General features: G+C 48.3%; 2 protein-coding genes across 2 annotated transcripts in view; one reads left to right on the top strand and one right to left on the bottom strand.

Annotated features, from left to right (window-relative positions):
* Positions 1-5,409: 5,409 nt before the first annotated feature.
* On the bottom strand, positions 5,410-8,916 carry atox1 (antioxidant 1 copper chaperone). Its single transcript, XM_068740485.1, has 4 exons — positions 8,797-8,916; positions 6,752-6,827; positions 5,643-5,777; positions 5,410-5,574 (listed from the first exon to the last, which is right to left on the bottom strand). Exons 1-3 carry the CDS (start codon positions 8,800-8,802, stop codon positions 5,653-5,655), a joined length of 207 nt encoding a protein of 68 aa, XP_068596586.1. The 5' UTR covers positions 8,803-8,916; the 3' UTR covers positions 5,410-5,574; positions 5,643-5,652.
* Positions 8,917-17,382: 8,466 nt separating this feature from the next.
* The window catches only part of slc36a1 (solute carrier family 36 member 1), a 13,517-nt gene continuing 7,416 nt past the window's right edge, over positions 17,383-23,483 (top strand). Inside the window, exons 1-7 of the mRNA XM_068740044.1 lie at positions 17,383-17,416; positions 19,484-19,598; positions 19,672-19,762; positions 21,813-21,901; positions 22,344-22,433; positions 22,698-22,782; positions 23,173-23,397. Coding sequence (XP_068596145.1) covers positions 17,383-17,416; positions 19,484-19,598; positions 19,672-19,762; positions 21,813-21,901; positions 22,344-22,433; positions 22,698-22,782; positions 23,173-23,397 — 729 coding nt within the window. The remainder of the gene's footprint in view (positions 17,417-19,483; positions 19,599-19,671; positions 19,763-21,812; positions 21,902-22,343; positions 22,434-22,697; positions 22,783-23,172; positions 23,398-23,483) is intronic.

The following is a 23,483-nucleotide window of genomic DNA, read 5'->3' as shown; positions in this document are numbered from 1 at the left end:
GAAGTCATGGAGAACTCCACAAGGAGGATCTCAGAGAGGGGCTCAGTATTTGGTTTGGAGGGACACGGCGTTCCCGTCGGATCCGCTCTGTCCGAGGTAAGACGAAGCCGGACAGACTGACGTTGCAGCAAAATGGAAAGTTGCTCTCCTAGACAAACGGACGGTCCAGCTCATGAAGAGACCCTTCTTCTCCTTTAAGCAGCTCTGGAGGACAACATCTGGCACCGCGGTCCAGGATCTCCTTTCCCTTACAGGAACAGGTTTGGATGAATTAGTTTAAATAAAGGCACACGTTTCCTGTCTAGACACCGAGATGAGGGTGTGTCCTCAGGAAACAGCATCTTCATCAGGCCATCTGGAGTCACCCTCAGGCGCTGGTCCTGGACTTATTGTGCATCTGGAATCTCTTTATTCCTGAAGAAGAAATGCTCGCCTGCTGACGGCTAAAAAGAAACTTCCTGAGACATTTTGGAGTGAAACAGGATCCGTTCCTCTGAACCTGTGAAGGTGAGTCGCGTCTGGACGCCATGTGACACGTTCAAGGTGGCAACGTCCCGACAGGAATGGTGATTTGTCTGGAAGCTGATCCAGACTTTTTTCTGTCCATCCTCCTCCGCCTTAATTCACCTGAATAATCCGGATAAAGTTACCTGGAGGAGGAGTGTTTGCAGAGCGCTGCCCTGAGAGGAGGAGGATGGAGGTAACCGGCGCTTCTCTTGGACTTCTCTTCAGACATTCTTTCAGTCTGACCCTGTTGATTAAATGCTGCTCTCTCATTGGACGGCTCTAACAGAGGGTCATCAGACCGGACCTCCTGGTCTGGAAACAGAAATCTCAGACAGAAGGGAATATTTCTGTTTCCATTTAAAGAGGGTTCCGGTCCCGTTGGGGTCCGGATATGAACTGACCCGGTAGAGACTGACATCACCCCCCCCCCCCCCTCCAAACCTAAGACCTCCCACTCAACAACTAAACCACCCTAACCTTCAAACACTAAACCAGCAGAGACACCTGGACAGGTGTGACCACCACAGAAAACAAGACCCTCATTTGTAACGAGGCCTGGTTGACCTAACGTTTAAACAGCCGGTAACGTGTTGCTACGGCAACACGCATTCTTCTACGTGTCTCCCAGTTCATGGTAGAATACCGTCCACCCCTCCTCCCACAGAGATAAAGCCTCTCTGTTTCCAGGACCCCCCCCCCCCCCCCCTCGTCCTCCCAGCTTGTTCACCTGCAGGCGTTTCTCATCAGGAAGGAGGCACTCCTTCTGAGGTTTGGGAGCAGCAGCGTTTCAGATCGAAGGAGAACCGCTGGACCTTATTGGTCCACCTGTGAACCACTTTACACCTGGACCCACCACTATTTGTTTCAAATATCTGTTCTGCACAAATAAAACAAAACAAGGCTGTGACGGTTTCTGTGCTGCCATGGAAACCGCCGGACTCACGTGACTCCAACGTCTCACCTTGGCTTCGCTGAGCAGAGAGAGAAGTCAGCAGCGTTCCGGGTCGGGGCGATCTGAGAGACTCACAAAGAAGACGTCCCAGCCAGGACACACAGCCCCCCCCTCCCTGTGGGGGCGGGGTTAAAGTTTTGGTCTGTCTGGATTGGTGGAAACTCCTTTTCCACTCGTTTCTCCGCCCCACCCACCCATCAGGAGCATCGGGACGAAGGACAGACGTTGGGTCAGAACAAAATGGCCTTTTCAAGAGTGTAAACGTGCCTGTTTAAAGTTTGTAGTGTGATCGGAGCCCATCCGATGGATAACGGCGTTACCCTGAGGGAGTCGGAGTCGGAGTCCAGAGGAGCAGCTTTGAGTTCTGTCCTGTTGAGAAACGCAGCAGGACAAACATGAGCTCCTAAAAAGGCCTGTAATTTACCCTGTCTGTGTCAGGAGGAGGAGGAGGAGCAGGAGGAGCAGGAGGAGCAGGATGAGCAGGAGGAGCAGGATGAGCAGGAGGACCGAAGACTAAACATCCATGCAGGCATCGGCTCCACCAGGAAATGCATGAAGCTTCCTTCAGCAAACAACAAACCGTTCGGGTCCCTGTTCCAGAGGATCTCGTCCTCTGATTGGACGCTGCTCTGAGTCTAAGGGCGCATTCACACTGCGCCGTTTGCTCCCTTTTAAACTGACCAGAGTTTGGGCCAGTGGGAACGCGCATCCGGACTCTGGAGAGGATCAAAAAAGTCCACCTGAAAAGGAGGGTCTCGGTTCCTTTGGGCGGAGCAAAGGCGGGATCAGCTGTACGGAGTGACGCTACGCGGTGCGTCTCCGGTAGAGGAAGTACAGCGAGTACTCCCAGCGGCTCCAAGTGTGTACCGCTGTGTACATTTAATTCACTAAATATGCGTCATAATCCTTTAATCTTTTTACCGTATCACCGGTAACTGACTCGACTTCTCCCTGCAGCTCCGCAGAGCTTTAACAGTCCAGAGCGGAGAATCAGCTGATCAGCAGCGACAGCGTTTCATTCCGATCTGAACCGATCCGGAGACTTTATTGATCCCCAGAGACTTTGTGTTTGTTAAAAACAACAAGAGTTGTGTAACATTTATGATTTAGGCCAGAAATAAATGAGATTCCCTCCTTGAATGAGCAGCAGGACTAGACTATCTATCTACAGGACTCTGTCTAGAGGACTCAGTCTAGAGGACTCAGTCGAGAGGACTCCGTCTACAGGACTCTGTCTACAGGAAGTCTACAGGACTCAGTCTACAGGACTCTGTCTACAGGACTCAGTCGAGAGGACTCAGTCTACAGGACTCCGTCTACAGGACTCAGTCTACAGGACTCTGTCTACAGGACTCAGTCTACAGGAAGTCTACAGGACTCAGTCTACAGGACTCAGTCTAGAGGACTCTGTCTACAGGACTCTGTCTAGAGGACTCAGTCTAGAGGACTCAGTCTACAGGACTCTGTCTAGAGGACTCTGTCTAGAGGACTCAGTCTACAGGACTCTGTCTAGAGGACTCAGTCTAGAGGACTCAGTCTACAGGACTCTGTCTAGAGGACTCTGTCTAGAGGACTCTGTCTACAGGACTCTGTCTACAGGACTCAGTCTAGAGGACTCAGTCTAGAGGACTCAGTCTACAGGACTCTGTCTAGAGGACTCTGTCTACAGGACTCTGTCTAGAGGACTCAGTCTAGAGGACTCTGTCTAGAGGACTCAGTCTAGAGGACTCAGTCTACAGGACTCTGTCTACAGGACTCTGTCTACAGGACAAGTCTACAGGACTCTGTCTACAGGACTCAGTCTACAGGACTCAGTCTACAGGACAAGTCTACAGGACTCAGTCTACAGGACTCTGTCTACAGGACTCAGTCTACAGGACTCTGTCTAGAGGACTCTGTCTACAGGACTCTGTCTACAGGACTCTGTCTAGAGGACTGTCTACAGGACTCTGTCTAGTGGACTCAGTCTACAGGACTCAGTCTGCAGGACTGAGTCTACAGGACGAGGCATTTAAAACATGAGCTAGTATAAGATAACAGTATGACCCCCCCCCCCCCCCCCCCCCCCCCGACACACACACACATCAACACGGAGGTGAGGTCAGCAGACAGTATGAGCCCCCCTCCCCCACATCAACACGGATGCTGTGATGTGTCAGAGAGACATTTGAGGTCTTTATATCTCAACACGTTCCAACCTGTTCCAACCGACAACTGCCACGTATATGGGGGGGGGGGGGGGGGGGCAGGGGGGGAAGAAAAAAGGGTGAGAGGCAAGAATGAAAAGTAAACAGAAAAAGGTGAGAGAGGGCTGAAGTGATGTTGGAAGGAAAAATAATGTAATGGTGTAACAACGCCTCCTGCTCCTCCTCCTCTCCTCCCCCTCTCCTCCCCCTCTCCTCCCCCTCCTCCTCTCCTCCCCCTCTCCTCCCCCTCCCCTCCTCCTCCTCTCCTCCCTTCCTCCAGAACGGAAGCGCCACGTTGCATCCAGATGTTGTTCCCAGGCTGTTTGTGCTCTGTGAGAACCCACAGCTGAGACCACGCCCACCTGGATCTGCTGCTTCTGTCTGGACCTGCCCTGAACCCGGAGATGTTCAGGATCAAGGTGTTCTGTTTCCATTCAGGTAGAGCCTTAGTGGGCGGAGTCTCCTGGAGCTTCATGAGTGAGCAGCCCTCCTGTTATTGACCTCTGACAGATCATCTTAACGTCTTCTCTCGAAGCCTTTTTAAGTCGGTGTTGATGAAGAGTTAGGTAACCTGGTTAGCATCTGATGAAGAGGATGAAGGCCTGAAGCCTGCAGCAGATGGGCGTGGCTGGAGGTGGATTTTGGCTTCAGGGTTTAGTGTCGCCCGACTGGAAGCAGCTGCAGACAGTTTGACGAAGGGCCACGGAGGAGACGCGCTGCAGGTTTCTGTAGCCCCGCCCACTGAACACGCCTCACCTCAGACAGGTCAGGAAGCCAGCCATCAGCACCTGGACCTGCTTCTGGTTCTTCTATCAGACACAGTTCATGTGAAAACACGTCCAAAATGTTCTCCAGGTGATTGTCGGGTCTGATAATCCACATTCCCATCGGCTTCAGGTTCAGGAGGCAAATCCAAATAAGGAAGCGTCATGGAGGACGCCACGTGTTGCTGGTTCCCTCCAACATGTCTGAACGCCTCATCTCACCGCGGCGATGGAACAACATGGTGGCTTTCAGGGCATCTCCCCTCACTACCCCCATCTGTCCACTGGGAGGACACCAGCAGGGTGCCGGCTTCGGGTCAGAACACCGACAGATTAAAAATGAATATTTAATTCAAAGTCCTGAAATAAAGCTTCTTCCTTACACCTTTTGTCTCTGCAGAATAAAAACAAGCCACACCTGAAGAAAGGAAAGTGGGCGGATGTTGATCGTAGGGCGCCTCCTGGTGGCTGGAGCTCTGATTTGTGATGCCAGCAGGTTGACTTGGTAAAGAACCAGCAACAGGTAGGACTTTATTACCTGAAAGGGATCTGGATCCAGAAGGTTCTGGCCATGATGTCCTCTGAAGCTTTACGTTCCTGAATGAAACCGGCCTTACAGCCAGCAGCATGTAGCCTCTAAGCTAACAGTGTTAGCATGCACCTTGTTTAAGGTGTATTACCTGTCCTGTGTGGACCCGATCAGCCGTACCTGTTAACTGGATGGTACATCCAAACGGCTCCGCCCATTTCAACGAGACCAGATGGAGTCATTAATGTGTGAAACTATTCTTCTTCTTCTCCAGCTGTTGTCCTGACGCTCCAGAAACACCTTCTGACTCCATGAGGGCGGAGCTACCAGGTCACGGTGAATCACGATGAGCAGAAGCAAAGAGTCACCTTCAGTTCTGAGATACGGGCGACCCCCCAGGAGCTCCGGACTAACGGACCCCCTGGAGATCAGGGTGGAGTCGGGTTGTATTCACATTAAACCGACCAACGAGAAGGTGGAGGAGCTTTTTAATCGTAACATCTGAATGAGGAGGAACCTCATCACAACCTCGTCTCAGCTTCCTCATCGCAGGACTTCGGCCGTCGACACGCGTCCCGTTACGAAAACACGATGTCCAGGTTCGATGGCACGATAGGTGGAGGTGAGCCAGCGTACCTGGAAATGTACAGGTAATGAAAGCAAGCATGATAATGCTCCTCTGATGCAGGTGAACCTGCTCTCACCTGTCCTCCTTCACGCAGTCCCCAGGTACGTCACCTCCTTCCCACACTTCTGCAGCGTCTCCAGGAGAACATCCACGCCTTTGTCAGACTCGATCCAGACCAGCTTCTTCTCCAGGTCAATCTCAAACTGCACCCCTAACAGCAACATGGAGACCGCTTGTTGCTATGGTTACTGATAGTTTGCTGATTTATCCATACATGTCATACTCTCACATACACAGCACAGACCTCCCCCAAGCAGCTCGTTCCCCTCCTAACTGGATCCACACGGTGATCTGGATCAGCACCAGAAGGTTCTAGATCTACACCGTCCACACGGTGATCTGGATCAGCACCAGGAGGTTCTAGATCTACACCGTCCACACGGTGATCTGGATCAGCACCAGGAGGTTCTAGATCTACACCGTCCACACGGTGATCTGGATCAGCACCAGGAGGTTCTAGATCTACACCGTCCACACGGTGATCTGGATCAGCACCAGGAGGTTCTAGATCTACACCGTCCACACGGTGATCTGGATCAGCACCAGGAGGTTCTAGATCTACACCGTCCACACGGTGATCTGGATCAGCACCAGGAGGTTCTAGATTGTTCTGGTATCTTTAGACACCAAAATGAAAATTCAAAGTGAATCAGAGCTGATGTTTATTTTTAACTGATTCTTGAATCCATAAATGGTTTAATGTTAAAATGTAATATTTGTTCCTGACCTCATTCTGGATCAGAACCAGGAGACGTGTTTCATGATGGTTCAGATCGGACCCCTTTATGACTGATTTTTCGTGACTGAATTTAACGCAGATTTTACGAGATAGGATTTTTAGAAAAAGCCTCCATTATAAGAAAATGGGAAAATCCAGATGTTCTTCTATCCAGACGGAATCCGGATCACTCTCAGAATTTAATGGATCTGTTAGACCAAGACCCGTCTTCAGATTGTTATTAATCCAGATCCATCCAGAAGTTTTTCTGTAACACTGATAACAAAACAACGGCAGTAACAACACAAAATTTAATTTGTCTTCAAAATATATTTTCTGTAAAAAACATCAAAGCAGCGCCTTCAGCGGCTGTGATGTCACGTTGCTCTGACTTCCTGTCGCCTCACCTCCCAGCTTGTTGAGGATCCGGGTCACGGCTCCAGAACACCCTTCACAGGTCATCTCCACCTTAAACTCGTGCTTCTGTTGGAGACAGCTGACTGACGTTACTCGCCCCTCCCTCTCCATTGATCCACACATACAATAACTGCAAAACGCATTCTGGGATCAATAGCAGCCCGGCCACCGCTCACTGTCCCTTAAAGGATGAGGTCAGAGGTCAGTTCCATCGGTCCACATCACACTCAGATTCTACTACTGCAGTACTTTCCGTTATAAACAACTTGAATCCTGCTCCTCAGCTTCTAGCCTTGCTTCCTGTCCTCCTCCTCCTCCTCCTCCTCCTCCTCCTCTTCATCATGTCCACCAGCTCTCTAGCTTTTCCTGTCATCGTCCCAACATTCAAAGTCCCTCCTCTCAGTCCTGAACTCTTCATTCCTTCTTTCCAAACTCCAGATCACACCGAGATTAACGGTTCTTACTCTGCTAGTCAGATTACCGGTTCCTACTCTGATAGTCAGATTAACGGTTTTTACTCTGCTAGTCAGATTAACGGTTCTTACTCTGATAGTCAGATTAACGGTTTTTACTCTGATAGTCAGATTACCGGTTTTTACTCTGCTAGTCAGATTAACGGTTCTTACTCTGATAGTCAGATTAACGGTTTTTACTCTGATAGTCAGATTACCGGTTTTTACTCTGCTAGTCAGATTAACGGTTCTTACTCTGCTAGTCAGATTACCGGTTCTTACTCTGCTAGTCAGATTACCGGTTCTTACTCTGATAGTCAGATTAACGGTTTTTACTCTGATAGTCAGATTACCGGTTTTTACTCTGCTAGTCAGATTAACGGTTTTTACTCTGATAGTCAGATTACCGGTTTTTACTCTGATAGTCAGATTACCGGTTTTTACTCTGCTAGTCAGATTACCGGTTTTTACTCTGATAGTCAGATTAACGGTTTTTACTCTGATAGTCAGATTACCGGTTCTTACTCTGATAGTCAGATTAACGGTTTTTACTCTGATAGTCAGATTAACGGTTTTTACTCTGATAGTCAGATTAACGGTTTTTACTCTGCTAGTCAGATTAACGGTTTTTACTCTGATAGTCAGATTAACGGTTTTTACTCTGCTAGTCAGATTACCGGTTCTTACTCTGCTAGTCAGATTACCGGTTTTTACTCTGATAGTCAGATTAACGGTTTTTACTCTGATAGTCAGATTACCGGTTCTTACTCTGATAGTCAGATTAACGGTTTTTACTCTGCTAGTCAGATTACCGGTTTTTACTCTGATAGTCAGATTAACGGTTTTTACTCTGATAGTCAGATTACCGGTTCTTACTCTGATAGTCAGATTAACGGTTTTTACTCTGATAGTCAGATTAACGGTTTTTACTCTGATAGTCAGATTAACGGTTTTTACTCTGCTAGTCAGATTAACGGTTTTTACTCTGATAGTCAGATTAACGGTTTTTACTCTGCTAGTCAGATTACCGGTTCTTACTCTGCTAGTCAGATTACCGGTTTTTACTCTGCTAGTCAGATTACCGGTTCTTACTCTGCTAGTCAGATTACCGGTTTTTACTCTGATAGTCAGATTAACGGTTTTTACTCTGATAGTCAGATTACCGGTTCTTACTCTGATAGTCAGATTAACGGTTTTTACTCTGACCGACCCGGGTCGGCTCATCAGATGATCCGGTTATCGCTTCATAATCTAATCAGAATACGGACCAATGTGGTTAAATCATCTTCAGATTATTTTGTCTCTTCGACTGTGTTTAGCTGTTTTTCCATGTTGTCGGAGCTGCGTCACGTGGCGATGACTGACGTCCTGTGACGTCATAACACAGCAGATCACTGTCTGTTGTCACTGATCATTCATTACTCAATGCTGACTGTATGTGATGTTACCTTCACAGCATCACTAGGGTAACAACAACAAAGCTAACTCACCGTTACTAGCAGGTGTAAAGGTTAGCTTGCTAGCTACGTAAACGGTTTAACTAACCTCAACATCAAACACCGGGACACCGGGATGGTACTTACAGTCATGTTTGAAGCAAACCGGCCGCAGACGTTTGTTCGTGACCGATTTGAAGGAAAACCTCCGGCCGGTGAACTTCCTGGTTAGCCTGACGGTGTGAAGCTAACGACGATTAACACAGCGAGGGACTTCCGGTAGGAAAATAACGTAGCAGACATGTAGAATGATAAGTTATCAATGTTCAATGTTTTATCGTCAATCAGATTTATCTTCAATCTGAGTCGGGTTAAAGTACAACGGGAATTTGACCCAGTTTAAAATGTAAAATTCGTGCTTTCTTTTACTCGACAGGAAGTGTTTACCCGCTTCCTGTTTGTACTTTTTAACTTCGTCGTGTTTTTGTATAGTTTGCGTAGTTTTTTTATTTCTTTAGATTAGAACATGAAGTCAAGCTACACAAAGAACCAAAGATATATCTATCGGTACAATAACTTTCAAAATAAATGTCCGGTTTGAAGCGACGCCCGATGACGTCATGACAACGTTTCGATCATGGAAGTCAGTGATGTATTCAGATGGGGTTAATTACCCTCGCCGAAGAGGAGGCGAGGGTATTGCAATTGGGTGCGTTTGTTTGTCTGTCCGAGCGCATAACTCAAAAACTAGTAACCCAATCGACTTGAATTTTTTACACAAGCAAGGTTCTGTCCGTGGCTCGGTCCTCCCCGAGAATGGCGTTGATCCGGATCTGGATCCAGATTCTAGAATTATTTTTACATCTGGAATTGTGCCTGTGCTGTAAACTGTCACTTTAAGAGGGAGGGACACGAGTGGCATGATGGGAAAAAGAGTCCAGGAGTCTTGTAGTACGTTCCGGAGCAGCAAGCTAGAGCAGGTTTGGCCCCTCTGATCCGGAAGCCCTGTTTACTGTCTCACGAGATCCAATAGTCTATTGGAGGCGGAGTCTGCAATCTCTGATTGTCGTTTTCGTGGACTGGATTTACAGTGATGTGGGCATTCTCTATAGGAACAGGTGGAACGGGTTCTCTACCTTGCGTCATGAAGTGAGGGGAAACAGATTCATGATCAGATTTAATTAAATGATGACAGGTTACATGTTTTTAAACATATATTCTGGCGGCTTTAATAGAATAGAGAAATTTGGTCACTGAACAAAAAAAAACAAAAAAAAACATCTTTTTTTAAAAACAACCCAAAATTATTTAGGGGGGCTTAAGAATATTTTAGGGGGGCTGAAGCCCCCCTAAAATAGGCCTAACGACGCCACTGGTACCGGGACTTTAATATTAAAGCGTCACGTGATGATTTAAATGCACTTTGACATCCAAGGCGTCCACGAGTATAAACTGTAAAGCTGCTCTGTATCTATGGCAACAGCCCGCAGACGGTCTGAGGCTCACGTGTGCAGGTTGCGTAAAGTGGTCACGTGACCGACTCGGCGGCTCCGTGAGGCGGTCAATCGGCGCAGCGCTTCCGGGTTGTAATGATATGAAAACAAGTCGTTAGCGGTTGTGAAGCAGCCACGGAGCCGCGAGGGAGAGACGATACACGGCCTCACCGAGGTAGGTCAGCGCGGGGCCGGGTAGCGGGGCAGCGGGGCGGCGGGGCGGCGGGGCGGCGGGACGTCGAGCTAACGCGGCTAGCTTGGGGCTGTGCTACGTTAGCTAAACCTCAGTGGAATCACGGGCTGAATCTCGTGCGCGCGGTGATTCTCGAATCAACGTGTCACGTCTTCGTGCAGATCTGACGGACCGGAGCCTCCGTTCCAGTCCGGGGGGGGCACGGTGTAGGTTCCGGGGTTAGCCGTTCGTACCCGGCTGGGACCCGGTGGATGCAGCGGAAGACACCAAAGATTAGTTTCCACTAACGAGATTAACTAACAATCAATCAATCAATCAAATCTTTATTTGCAGACACAATGGTCCAATTAAAAAGCACACATAACATTTACAACATTTACACAGTAATCCTATAATAACATCAGGTACCAATGACACCAAATACCTGAGTTAAACTTCACAGCACTGAGGCTTGGCTGAGTCAGTGTTCTGATGATGTCATTCCCTGAGTCATGCAGCCGACATATACACCTGCATACAGGTTTATTATACACCTGTATGCAGGTGTATAATAAACCTGTATGCAGGTGCCTCAGCTGAGCATTAAGGGCGTTAACCCCGACACCACAGAACATCTCACTGGCGCTGGACCATCTGGGCTTCCTGAGAAGTATCCGCATGCAGTCATTGTACGCCACCCTCAACTTCTGCATGCTGGCCTGTTTGTACTTGATCCACAAGGGGGCAGTATAGAGCGGCGTACAAAAGGCCCTGAAGAGGGTGACTTTGACCGCTTCAGAGCAAAAACTAAATTTCTTCTTCAGCATGTTGGCCTGCGCATACAGCATCCGCCGCTGGTCATTGATCATGTGATTATCGTCTCCCGGCTGGTCATTGATCATGTGGCCCAGATATTTAGTTCTGCTGCAGACAGACAGCACTTGCCCTGACAGATAAAAGTTTGGGAAGTCCAAACCCTCATCCTCTCTGGTTCTGCAGACCATGACGGCACTCTTCTTGGCATTATACTTTACATCAAACACTCTTCTTGGCATTATACTTTACATCAAACACTCTTCTTGGCATTATACTTTACATCAAACACTCTTCTTGGCATTATACTTTACATCAAACACTCTTCTTGGCATTATACTTTACATCAAACACTCTTCTTGGCATTATACTTTACATCAAACCCGATGCCATAGCCAGTGCATATGTCCAGGAGCTGCTCGGGGACAATATGGCCAGGTCGTCAGCATACATGAAGTGATTGATCAAGGTGTCACCAAGCATACAACCAGTATTACAGCTGTTGAGCTGCACAGAGAGATCATGCATGTAGAAGTTAAAAAGCACCGGCGAAAGAAGCCCACCCTGGCGGACACCGTTCCCCACAGCAAAAGGAGGAGAGACCACATTACCCCCCCTAACCTGCATGGTCTGATCCGCATACCAATATGCCAGGATTCTAAGGAGACAGTTTGGCACACCTCTCTCCCTCAGCTTCAGGAACAGCTTCCGATGGTTCACACGCTCAAATGCCTTAGAGGCATCGATGAAGCCCACCAGTACAGAGGAGTCTTTAGCCTTATACATGTCAATCACTTCTTTCAGACCATAAATACACATGTCAGTACCATGCTTGGTTTTAAACCCAAATTGATTGTCGGTGGTGTTAAGAAAAGGACTTAAGCGAATCAATAAGACTTTTTCTAAGACCTTAGAAATTACACTAGCAAGAGCAATCGGCCGGCAGTTATCCAGGCTCCCCACCTTGCCTGTCTCATCCTTAATCACTGGCACCAGCGTAACATGCAACATGGAGTCAGGCAGCAGCCCACGCGACAATAAGCCTGTAAAACATAACGCAAGCAGGACAGAGACCCTCGGGCTAGCATACTTTAGGGGCTCTGCAGTGATTCTATCTGGACCATCAGCTTTGTTATCTGCCAGCTTATCTATTGCTTCACGCACCTCAGTAGCTGTGACCCCCACCACCTCGCTGTCAGGGATGCTCCCCACCTGAAAGGGGACACTGTCAACACAATTAAAGATAGCAGAGTAGTGCTGCCTCCACAGCTCAGCTATATTATCCGATCCAGGGACTCCCTCAACAGAACACGGCAGGGCCACACTTCCCCGATTCAAGGACTTCACCTCCTTCCAGAACCCAGTTACATTACAGCTGAGAAGCTTCTCAGCCAAAGAGTCAGCTCTCATCAGTCGTACCTGCCTGGTGATATAACGGATGGCCGATTTATACCTGGCATGAGTCAGTTTTCTGTGGTCCAGAACAGGCCCCTGCCTGGGCCTGCCTGCCTGAACCCACTCTCCGTGAGCGTCCCTGGCTGCAGCAAGGTGAGGAGCTACATGTTTGTGCCAGCCTGGTTTGCCTGTTTTACCGTGAGACCTATAGTTAGCTAAGGTGCTGCCAGCCGTACATAAGCTATCTACTATAGCATCATACATGACACAAAGACTACTGTAGTGGACTCCATCTTCACAGTTTGGATCAGAACATACAACAGCATCACATGGCAAGAACACCTTGTTCAGCAGTGCATCAGTTCTCCCATAGTAATACAAAACATCATCATCAAAGAGCTTCGACCAGTCTACCTTATGTCCAGCCCTGCCCTTGTTCTCTCTGATCAACTCAGGCAGACTATCAGCCTCAACATAAAAAACACAAGGAACATGGTCACTCAGGGATGCGTCATACTTAACCTCCATGGAGCGGATGTTGTCATGAGCATCAGCCGTGGTCACACAGTGATCAAGCCAGGATGTTGTGTGCCAGGCTTCACTAATATAAGTGAAACTGGGCTGGAGATGATGAGCTCACTATCCTCACAGAAGTGTATCCTGTGTTTGGCAAACATGGAGCTCTTATCTGACAGGTCAGCGTTCCAGTCGCCGACCACATAGATAGAAGTACGGGGATTAACCTGCACAAAAGAGTGAATGAAAGCGAGTTTGTTTAGATAGTCATCCTCGTTCTCCTTACACTCGTACGGCATGTACACATTAAGAACCATGCACTCCTTGCCCCCAGACTCATACTTCACAGCAATAGCCCAGTCTACATCTAGCCGAATGGCACTGAGCACCGAGTCCAGTCTCTTGTGCCAGAGGATAGCAACACCTCCTGCTATTCTCCCCCTCATTACGCACAGAGACAGGTCAGCAGTTGATTCTCCAACACCATGAATATCATCATTAAAAGCATTCAAAGGGCCCAGGTCCTCTTTAGAGAGGAGAGTCTCTTGCAGGCAGAGAATGTCGCATTCTAACAACAATTTATCCACCGTTACTCGGCGCGCTCTGTCCCCGTCGCTGCCCCCAAGACGCAGCCCTCGACAGTTATATGAGCCGACTAGCATAGCTAGTTAGCCGTGGTTTCGCCGCGCGCATTTACACCGCTAGCAGGCTGATACGGTGCTGGTTTAGCCGCCACCGAGCCCGCTTTACGTGGCTCATAGTAGCGCCTAATCACCGAGCCCTCAGGCCAGAGATCGGGCATGTGCATCTCTGCTACTTCGTTACACTCCGCACCCACTTTGAACGAGCTGTACCGAGTGCCAAAAGTAGCTACACGCTCACAGTTAACCTTGCGTCCTAGCTTAGCTCCAAGATAGGCCGATAACGTGACTGCATCAAGATCCGGGAAGAATTTAGTAGCAAAAACAGTCACCATCTTCGTCCGGATCACTTTGATATCTCCTTGCACCCCTGTGCCAACAATAGGCTTGATCCTCCTTTGTTCGGGCGCAGCACGCGGTTTGGGAACGGCAGCCGGGCGAGCCGCGCGTTTCTTCGGGCGCTGCTTCACAACCTCCGTCCATTTCGGAGACTTAGCATCTGGTTCTCCAGCAGGCCCCTGGCAAAGGGAGTAGGTAGCGGTGGCGTCGCTGTTCCCATCCCCAGGAATAGGCTCCTCGCCTTTCCCTTCAGCCATGTCGTCCACCGGTGCACTCTTGCTAGCAGCCTGGATAGCAATGCTCGTATCCGGGCCTGGCTCCCTCTCCTCCGCCCGGGACTCCAGCGTAGCAACTCTGGCGTGAAGCGAAGTCGTTACATCCCGTAGTCCGTCGCCGATACCGGCTTGAAGTTGTGCGGTATGCCGTAGCGCACAAACCTCACCGTGTAGACGCTCTATTTTTCCCAGCAGGTTCGAGACGTCCAGGTTGTTGAACGACACCGGCGGCAGATCGTCCAAGTTGTGGGAAACAAAACGCGGGATGTTTTCCCCGCACTCGTTCAACACCTTCAAACAACTCTTGATGTTGTTCGCATCCTTTTGGGGGCCTTTGTGAGTCACTTGCCGCTGTTTGGTATCCGGGCATAGTTCATGTTACCAGTTAGTCTGGTAACATGATTCCGATTACGGAACAACAGAGTTAACACCGGGGGTCGGGTCCGACACCTGTCGAGCGACATGGACGGTACCACCCAATCGCCCCACGGTAAGCGTGGCCCTTTTGTTCGGGGTTCGTGTGGCCCTTTGGGTGGGGTCCCTGTGGCCCTTTTGTTCGGGGTCCGTGTGGCCCTTATGTTCGGGGTCCGTGTGGCCCTTTGGGTGGGGTCCCTGTGGCCCTTTTGTTCGGGGTCCTTGTGGCCCTTTGGGCGGGGTCCGTGTTTACACCAGGCCCACATCGTGTTGCTGATGGGAGTGCTGCTGAGAATCAGAGCGGAAGCTAATTATTGAATATTGATTGGGGTTATCATCTTGTATTGATCGGCTGTTGATAATCAGTAGATCCGTACAGCAGATATTAAAGTGTTTTCACTGCAGTCTCTGATGGTCCAGTGTCTTCAGTTCTTCTCCTGACCCTTTATCCTGATCCAGCTTCTGGTTCCTGAGGAATCTTGTCCCTTTCCTCCAGTTCTGGATTCATGTTCCCTCAATGTTCCCGTGTGTCTGAGCAAACACACAAACTCCCTGAGCGACACAAAATATCAATAATTCACTTTAACAGCAGAAGTCTGTATGCTAACTTTGATCATATAAAATATTTCCTAAGCCAGTTCACAGCCTTTTAGCTCAGAAACTTGGCTGAATAGTGAACTTTGAGCTGGATGGTTATGAACTATGTGAATAGAGAAGATCAGAAGGGTGGTGGCGTTGCGTTGTTTGTGGACAGGAAGCTGCTTTTCAAGGTGGATGAAAAGCGGTCGGTGGTAGTGGATAATGTTCTTGAATGTATTACGATAGAAATATTATTAGAGAGAAAGAAAAATGTCATTGTGAGCTGCATATCCAGAACACCAGGTTCAAACACAGACCTGTTATCCAGAACGCCAGGTCCAAACATAGACCTGTTCAGGGACCGGATGGAAGATCATTTTTCCATAAGTCAAAAAGTCCCGTTTATTTGTGGTGACTTTAACATTGACTTACTGAACCAAAACAAACATGACATCACTTGCTTTAACTGAACTCGTAGAAATGATAACAGCAATATGCAGCAGGAATATTCATTGATTTAAAGAAGGCTTTTGATACGATTAACCATGATATATTGATTAAGAAATTGGAGTTATATGGGATCAGGGGTGTGGCTATAACTCGGTTTTAGCTTCACAGAGCCTAAAAACAAACAGACAATAGAGCAGGACAATGGAGCAAAGAGTGAGGCATGGCACGCCCAAAGGACACGCCCACATGGCACGCCTGACTGCTGTGGTCATTCGAGGTAGTAATGAAACAATGTTATAATAATATATACACACATTTAGGAAAATGCAGGATTGGTACAGTTTTTTTTTTTAAACCAAGTTATAACATTGCAAATTTTGAAAGCAGTCAAAATGGCTGCCTTGGTAGTTCTGGTGTTAAAGAGTCGCATCTCCTTTTCACTCTGGCGTGCTGAGATGACGTCACCGCCCGTTCGCCTTGTCATAAAGCGTCGACATCAGCAGCACGTCGCATCATGAGCGCGTCTTCCCTCCACATCGGCCACGCCGCTTTGTTCGCTCAAACACCTGTAGCGGCGGCGCACGAGGACGCCAGTCGATGATGTCTTTTTTAATATATATATATATATATTTTTCTTTTCATTTTTTTATTTATTTATTTTGGTTGTATTGTATGGTCTGGTAGACTGCTTAAACTGAATTGCCCCTTGGGATAAATAAAGTTGTCTGAATCTGAATCGGAACTGGAACTCATCAGAGCTCGTTCTGATTAGCTGAGTGGTTCTGATCCACGCCTGGCCCCGTGGTCGCTGTTGTTGGATCTTGGAGCCATGAGAAGATGGTGTTGGAGGAGCTTCCTCTGACTACATGACTCAGGTCGTCACAGAGTTGTGACTCGAGTCAAATCCAGATCCAGTGCTGGTGGGCGGTGGCATGGGACGGAGCGGAATGAAAGCCACGTCTTTCCTTGTGGAACGGAGGTTGGACTAAGGGACGGAGTCTCTGGAAGTGTGATTCCCAACAGCTGGGACACCCCCCCCCCCATCCTCTGTCTGAAAATGGACAATCAGCACCACATTCTGCTGATCCGGGGGCGCTGTCCCACACAAGCTTAGGGAGGCTTGTCCACCAGGACTTCTGCATCGGAACCTTGAGGTGCTCAACACCAATCACGTTTCACTACTGTTGTGCCTCACCCCATGGTGATCCAGATCATCTGGTCTGGGCCTTTGGTGGTCCTGATTTGAGACCAGATTGTTTGATATTGGCTTGGGCGGGTCTTGATCTTTATCTTTCTTATTGTAAAATAGGTGCATCGCTACGGCAACGTCATCGGTCATTTTGTTGACGTCACACAGGTGGTTTTCCAGAGATCAGGTGAGGTGGTGCATTCATGCCCCCTCTTACACGAGAACCTGTCTTGTTTAAGTCTTGTGTGTGTGAATGTTCCAGATCGAAGGATGATGATGGTTCTGCTGCAGGAGGAACCCGTCCTCCAGCCGGCCAGTGGATGGTTGCTGACTCTGACTCTTTGTTCCTCTGTGTGTTTTGGTTAGCTGTCAATGCGAAACTCCCCGACCCCCCAGCATTAGGATCTCTGAGGCTGGAACAGAACCCGGCCATCCACTGAGCGCCCGACGCAGCAGCATGTCCTCCAGCGATCCGGACATCCCAGGTGAAGGTAATGGTCAGGTTTCTAATGAAACGGAGAACGTTGTGGAGAACAGCAGAACCCGTTACTGATAAACCCACAGGATGTGTAGAACAGCAACGGAGAACGTTGTGGAGAACAGCAGAACCCGTTACTGATAAACCCACAGGATGTGTAGAACAGCAACGGAGAACGTTGTAGAGAACAGCAGAACCCGTTACTGATAAACCCGCAGGATGTGTAGAACAGCAACGGAGAACGTTGTAGAGAGCAGCAGAAACCGCAGCTCAATTCCAGGGACCGGAATAGCAGCCCAACGGGACCCGAGCAGGCCGACCCGCTCCTTCACGATGTTAACTGCAGGGGGGACACCCTGACGGTGTCCTACAGGGACACGGAGGGACACAACGTGGGACGGTACCATTCGGACCAGGGAGTTACTTTCTGGAAAAAGTGGCTTCTAGAAAAACGTAACATTTTGTGGCCCCCGTCGTCCCGACACTGAGACCCAGTCTAGTGTAATCCAGCCCCCCCCCGACATCCTGTCTCATGTAATCCTGGAATGGTCAAATACTTTTACTTAAAATCAGTTCCACACATTGTAAGTAATACTTTGCATCTTTCGTTCAAGTGATTTTAATTAATTTTGTTTACTCTGCCAAATGTCTCTTTTTAAACCAGGTTAATTTATTGAACGCATTTCTTTCAAAGATTTGTAAATTGTCTGTCCCATTCCGGTTTGTAAGATGTATGGAATAAAAAGTTAGGATCTATGTGTATGATAGATCTATACAGTAGTCCCTCGATATAATGCGGTTCATCTTCTGCTACTTCGCTGCTTCACGGAGTTTTAATGCAATTTTTCAGATTTTATTTTTTGCACTTGAACGCGCCTTGAAACGGCACGAGGACGAAGGCGTGGTCGGAGGAACTGTGAAATACACGCGAGTCGCTATTAATAACTTCTCGTGTTCAACCTCGTAAGTTGATCATTAAAATTAAATTCGTTATTTCTAAAAGCTATCATGTTTATTTGTTAAGCGTTTGTTTTATAGCGCTCTTATTCTCTGTGTAAAAAGAGGCTTTTATTTTGTAGGAGCATAAACGTCACGTCCCTTTTAGGTTTTGTTTCTTCCTGTTGCTACATGTAGCCGCTGCCGTTCCGCTGTGCTAAGCTATCCAATAAAGCAGCATGAGAGGCTAAAGACAGCACGAGTAGAATATTTGTTCTTCTGCACTCCAAGCGGCTCTTTCCTCGACCTGCACGCCTTAACATTATTAACAGGAAAACGTTTACTCTACGTACTATATATTTATATTTAGTTCTGAAAAGGTTCTGATCTTTGGTTTCATTCTATAATACTGAAACAGTCTATTTAGATTAATGCCTGACTGTTAAACGTGTATAAAGTGTGTGGTGAGGGGTTTTACAGCCTTAAAACATTTAAGTACATGTATAATAATTGTAAAAGAAATAAAAATTACTACATTGCAGATTTCACTTACTGCGGGTTATTTTTAGAACGTAACCCCCGCGGAGAATGAGGGACTACTGTACTTAACTTAACGACGTACTCGTTTAACAACTCGGAGTACGACGGGCGTTCAGTGTTTAGAGGAACGTGCTGCGGCGTTCCGACTGCGTACGTACACATGTACAGAATAAACGGAATATACTACTGAAATACTCGCATTTGTGACCAGCCCAGATGTTGGTCGGCGGGGGTTTGGTTTACGGGCGGGGTCTTCAGGACGTGGACCAGCGTTCCTCTCTATGTTCTGCTCTCGTTCACGCTGTACCGTCTTAATTTGCGATGAATAAACTAAGAATCTTCTACGGAAATGTTTTCCTGGACTCATCCAGTGATGACTCGCTAGTCCCCTGCCTTTTTGTCAGTTACCTGCCCAGGTGACATTAACGACTTGTTTGCTGATCAGACACGCGAGTGAAGTGGCTCCGCTCAGCAGTCAAGCCTGTTTCTCAGGTGACTGGTGTCGGGTAACAATCCCCTCCCCCCAGATAAGGGAGCAGGGCCAGTCACATTCAAACCACTCGTCCTCACCGAGCCTCTCTGACGCCCACCTCGTCCTCCCCAGGGTCTCTGTTTGCTGACCAGCACCCTTCAGAGATGGATGCGCTCTGTCCTCCTCCTCCAGGACCTTCCAGACCTCAGCGGAACTACGAGAGGATCGGGGAGCGGACGGGGACCTCGTAAGCATCGTCGCGTGTAACGAGGTGACGGCGTATGCTGTTCATGCGTTCTGATTGGTTGTTTCCTGTCCAGCTTCTGTCAGACTCTCATTCACCTGTTGAAGGGGAACATCGGTACCGGTCTACTGGGTCTGCCTCTAGCTGTGAAGAATGCAGGTGTGTTGGTGAGTACCCAGGTGTAGCATGACTGGTTAGGGTTATATTCAGGGCTTAAACCCCGGGGACGTTGCTTCTGGGATGAGCAGTGGAATATTTGAGAATATTTCATGTGAGCTGAGTTCTGCAAACAGCCAGAACCCTGACGATTACGCTCTGAGTCATCTCAGGAAGCCAATTTATTCTAGTTGATTGGCTTTTCAAATGATTCACATCCATAAATTGAGTCCAACATAGGTCACACTGTTGCTATGGAAACTAGGGTTGTCCAGAATAAGCTAACCGTCATCATTCAGGCTAACTGTCAGTATAAAACACTGAATTATGCAATAGATGAACACAAATGTGTTTAACTGTAATAACTCTACTACCTGTACTAGACTAGCCCTATCGTAATAACTCTACCTGTGCTAGACTAGACCTATCGTAATAACTCTACTACCTGTGCTAGACTAGCCCTATCGTAATAACTCTACCTGTACTAGACTAGCCCTATCGTAATAACTCTACCTGTACTAGACTAGACCTATCGTAATAACTCTACTACCTGTGCTAGACTAGCCCTATCGTAATAACTCTACCTGTACTAGATTAGCCCTATCGTAATAACTCTACCTGTGCTAGACTAGCCCTATCGTAATAACTCTACCTGTACTAGACTAGCCCTATCGTAATAACTCTACCTGTACTAGACTAGACCTATCGTAATAACTCTACTACCTGTGCTAGACTAGCCCTATCGTAATAACTCTACCTGTACTAGATTAGCCCTATCGTAATAACTCTACCTGTGCTAGACTAGCCCTATCGTAATAACTCTACTACCTGTGCTAGACTAGCCCTATCGTAATAACTCTACCTGTACTAGACTAGACCTATCGTAATAACTCTACTACCTGTGCTAGACTAGCCCTATCGTAATAACTCTACCTGTACTAGACTAGCCCTATCGTAATAACTCTACCTGTACTAGACTAGCCCTATCGTAATAACTCTACCTGTACTAGACTAGACCTATCGTAATAACTCTACTACCTGTGCTAGACTAGCCCTATCGTAATAACTGTACTACCTGTAATAGACTAGCCCTATCGTAATAACTCTACCTGTACTAGACTAGCCCTATCGTAATAACTCTACTACCTGTACTAGACTAGCCCTATCGTAATAACTCTACCTGTACTAGACTAGCCCTATCGTAATAACTCTACCTGTACTAGACTAGCCCTATCCTACTGACGAGGGGTGTAACGATTGCAGTTTACTGGCCGATCACCAAAAATAAAGTGTACAGCCGTATTTAGCTTTTACAGATGAAAGGAAATGACAAGATGAGGTCGTTAATAAAATAACTAAAATGAAATTAACCACCAATAAGGTATCCTGAGTTTTACCTTTTCTTTCTTGTAGTGCAAAAAGACAAAATGTACAAATGCAGCAGCTTTGTGACTATTTCAATGTAAAATAACATGAAACAGCTGACAGGACAAAACGCGCCTGAAGGTCAAACATTCTAAAGTTCAGAATGTTTGACCTTTTCATAAGTCAACGGCTAATAACAAGAATTAACACGGCAGGATCATTTCTGCGTTCTCACACGACAGGCCACGCCTTTTCCCACCTGCATGTCCAGCCAAGCTAAACCGGCGCTTTCAATAAAGCAGGGGGCGGAGCCATAGGCTTGGGCAAGTAGGCGGGGCCTTCAGTGATCTAATGGCAAGGCAGAATCTGACAGTGGGCTGACTTTCAGACCTTTGCGGAGGTAGATGAGATTGATGGATAAGATCGGCGCCGATCGGCCGGCTGATTGATCGGTGCGTCCCTCGTACTAATTCTCCTACCTCTACCTGTCCTACGTGGAGGCTGCGGCGAGGCGTCTTCCGTCGTCTTCGTGGTTTGTGCAGCAGCAGCCGTAACGTGATGATGATGAGTTTGAATTGGCTTGTTTGTCCCCTTGTTGATTTTCTGTTTGGACCACTGATTGATTATGGATCGGTGGCCGGCGAACTTCACTGGTTTGTTGTTTTATGGCTGATGAAGACCTCTGCTCCTCTGCAGGTGGGGCCCATCAGCCTGGTGGTCATGGGGATCATCGCCATCCACTGCATGACTTTGCTGGTCCGGTGCTCCAACCACCTCTCTACAAGGTGAGTCCAGCACCTGCCCCCCCCACGGCGGGTCTTCATACAGGCCTCATATCCCACAATGCAATGCAGCCTTGAGCCTGTGAAGCAGTAGCAGTCTCCGCCCTTTCTTGCTTGCTGTGTGTTTACCTGCCCACAAACTGACGCCAGTCAAGAGTGTGATGTCACACTGCACAGTACAGGTGTGAGGCGTTCACTCTCACCCCTCATTATCTGTCTGAGGCGTGTCTGCTGCTCCTCACCTGACTCATTCCTGCTCTGACCATCCCACCCGATGATGATCACGCGGCTACCTCCATGTTGTAACTAGTCGTCAGGATAATAATGAAGTACCATAATATGTGACATTAGCAGACTGCGCATTATTACAGGTGAGTTTGTGTAACAGAAGGTGGATGCGTACCTGGTCTGAGTGCGTGTGACAGCCTTGACTTGTCCCGTCCAGGCTGGACCGGCCCTCCTTGACGTACGGCGAGGCGATGCAGTATGGGATGGAGAACGTTTCCTGGCTGAGGAGGCACTCCCACTTAGGAAGGTGAGTTCTCGACACAGCAGAAGTCAGGTGTTCAGAGAACTTTAAAGACTGGAACCAGAACCAAGGCTATCGTATCCCCACCTGTTAAAGGTGTTTGGGTCAGTCAGAAACGACCGGGTTTCATCTTCATCCTGGATCTGCCCCTCCTCTTCGGGGTCCGTCCCAGACCCGTCCTCCGTCACCTTTACCGGAACCAGAGAGGATTGTTGAGCCGTCGGTCTTAGGAGGACAGGAAATCCAAATTCTCTCGTCGATTACTTTCAGACAGACGGTGAACCTGTTCCTCATCATCACCCAGCTGGGCTTCTGCTGCGTCTACTTCGTCTTCCTCGGTGACAACATCAAGCAGGTCCCGTCTCTCTCTCACACACCTGTCCGTTCAGTCGAGTTCAGTGTGCTGTAACCTCTGAACACGTGACACCGCTGTGATGACATCACAAGCGTGTGAACCTGCGGCTGCCTCCTGTAAACATGTTTGTTCTCTTCCTCAGCTTCTCGTAAGTTTAGAAACTTTTCTTTTGTGATTTGATTCTAAACAAATGATGGCGTAGATTTTCCCAGAAGCCTCGTATACGAGCTCGGATGTTTCTGCCTGGTAACGGGCAACGCCCCAAAATGTCTGGGGTGCTCGAAGGTGTAAACAAAAACTTTGGAACATTTCTCCCGCCCTTTCAAGCCCCACCGAATATTCTCATGTTCTGATGTCGTCTCCTACAACCCCACCTCCTACCTGCACCAGGTGGTGGAATCCGCCAACGCCACCACCTCCAACTGCCAGAACTACACCAACCAGACCGACGTTCTGGTGCCGAGCTTCGACTCTCGCCTCTACATGCTCTGCTTCCTGCCTGCCTTCATCCTGCTCGTCTTCATCCCCAACCTGAAGTACCTGGCTCCCATGTCTCTCGTGGCCAATGTGGTCATGAGTGCCAGCCTGGTCCTGATCTACGTCTACTGCATCATGGTAGGTGGGCGGGGCCCCTCCGGCGTCAGGTTAGGGTGTTACCAGAGGAAGAGTTCTTGTGGGTTTTGAGACCACAAAGGTTTGAC

Source organism: Brachionichthys hirsutus, chromosome 6 (assembly GCF_040956055.1).
Source record: "Brachionichthys hirsutus isolate HB-005 chromosome 6, CSIRO-AGI_Bhir_v1, whole genome shotgun sequence".
Classification (NCBI taxonomy): domain Eukaryota; kingdom Metazoa; phylum Chordata; class Actinopteri; order Lophiiformes; family Brachionichthyidae; genus Brachionichthys; species Brachionichthys hirsutus.
The sequence above is the reverse complement of the archived record's forward strand: the minus strand, read 5'-3'. Positions and strand labels throughout refer to the sequence as shown.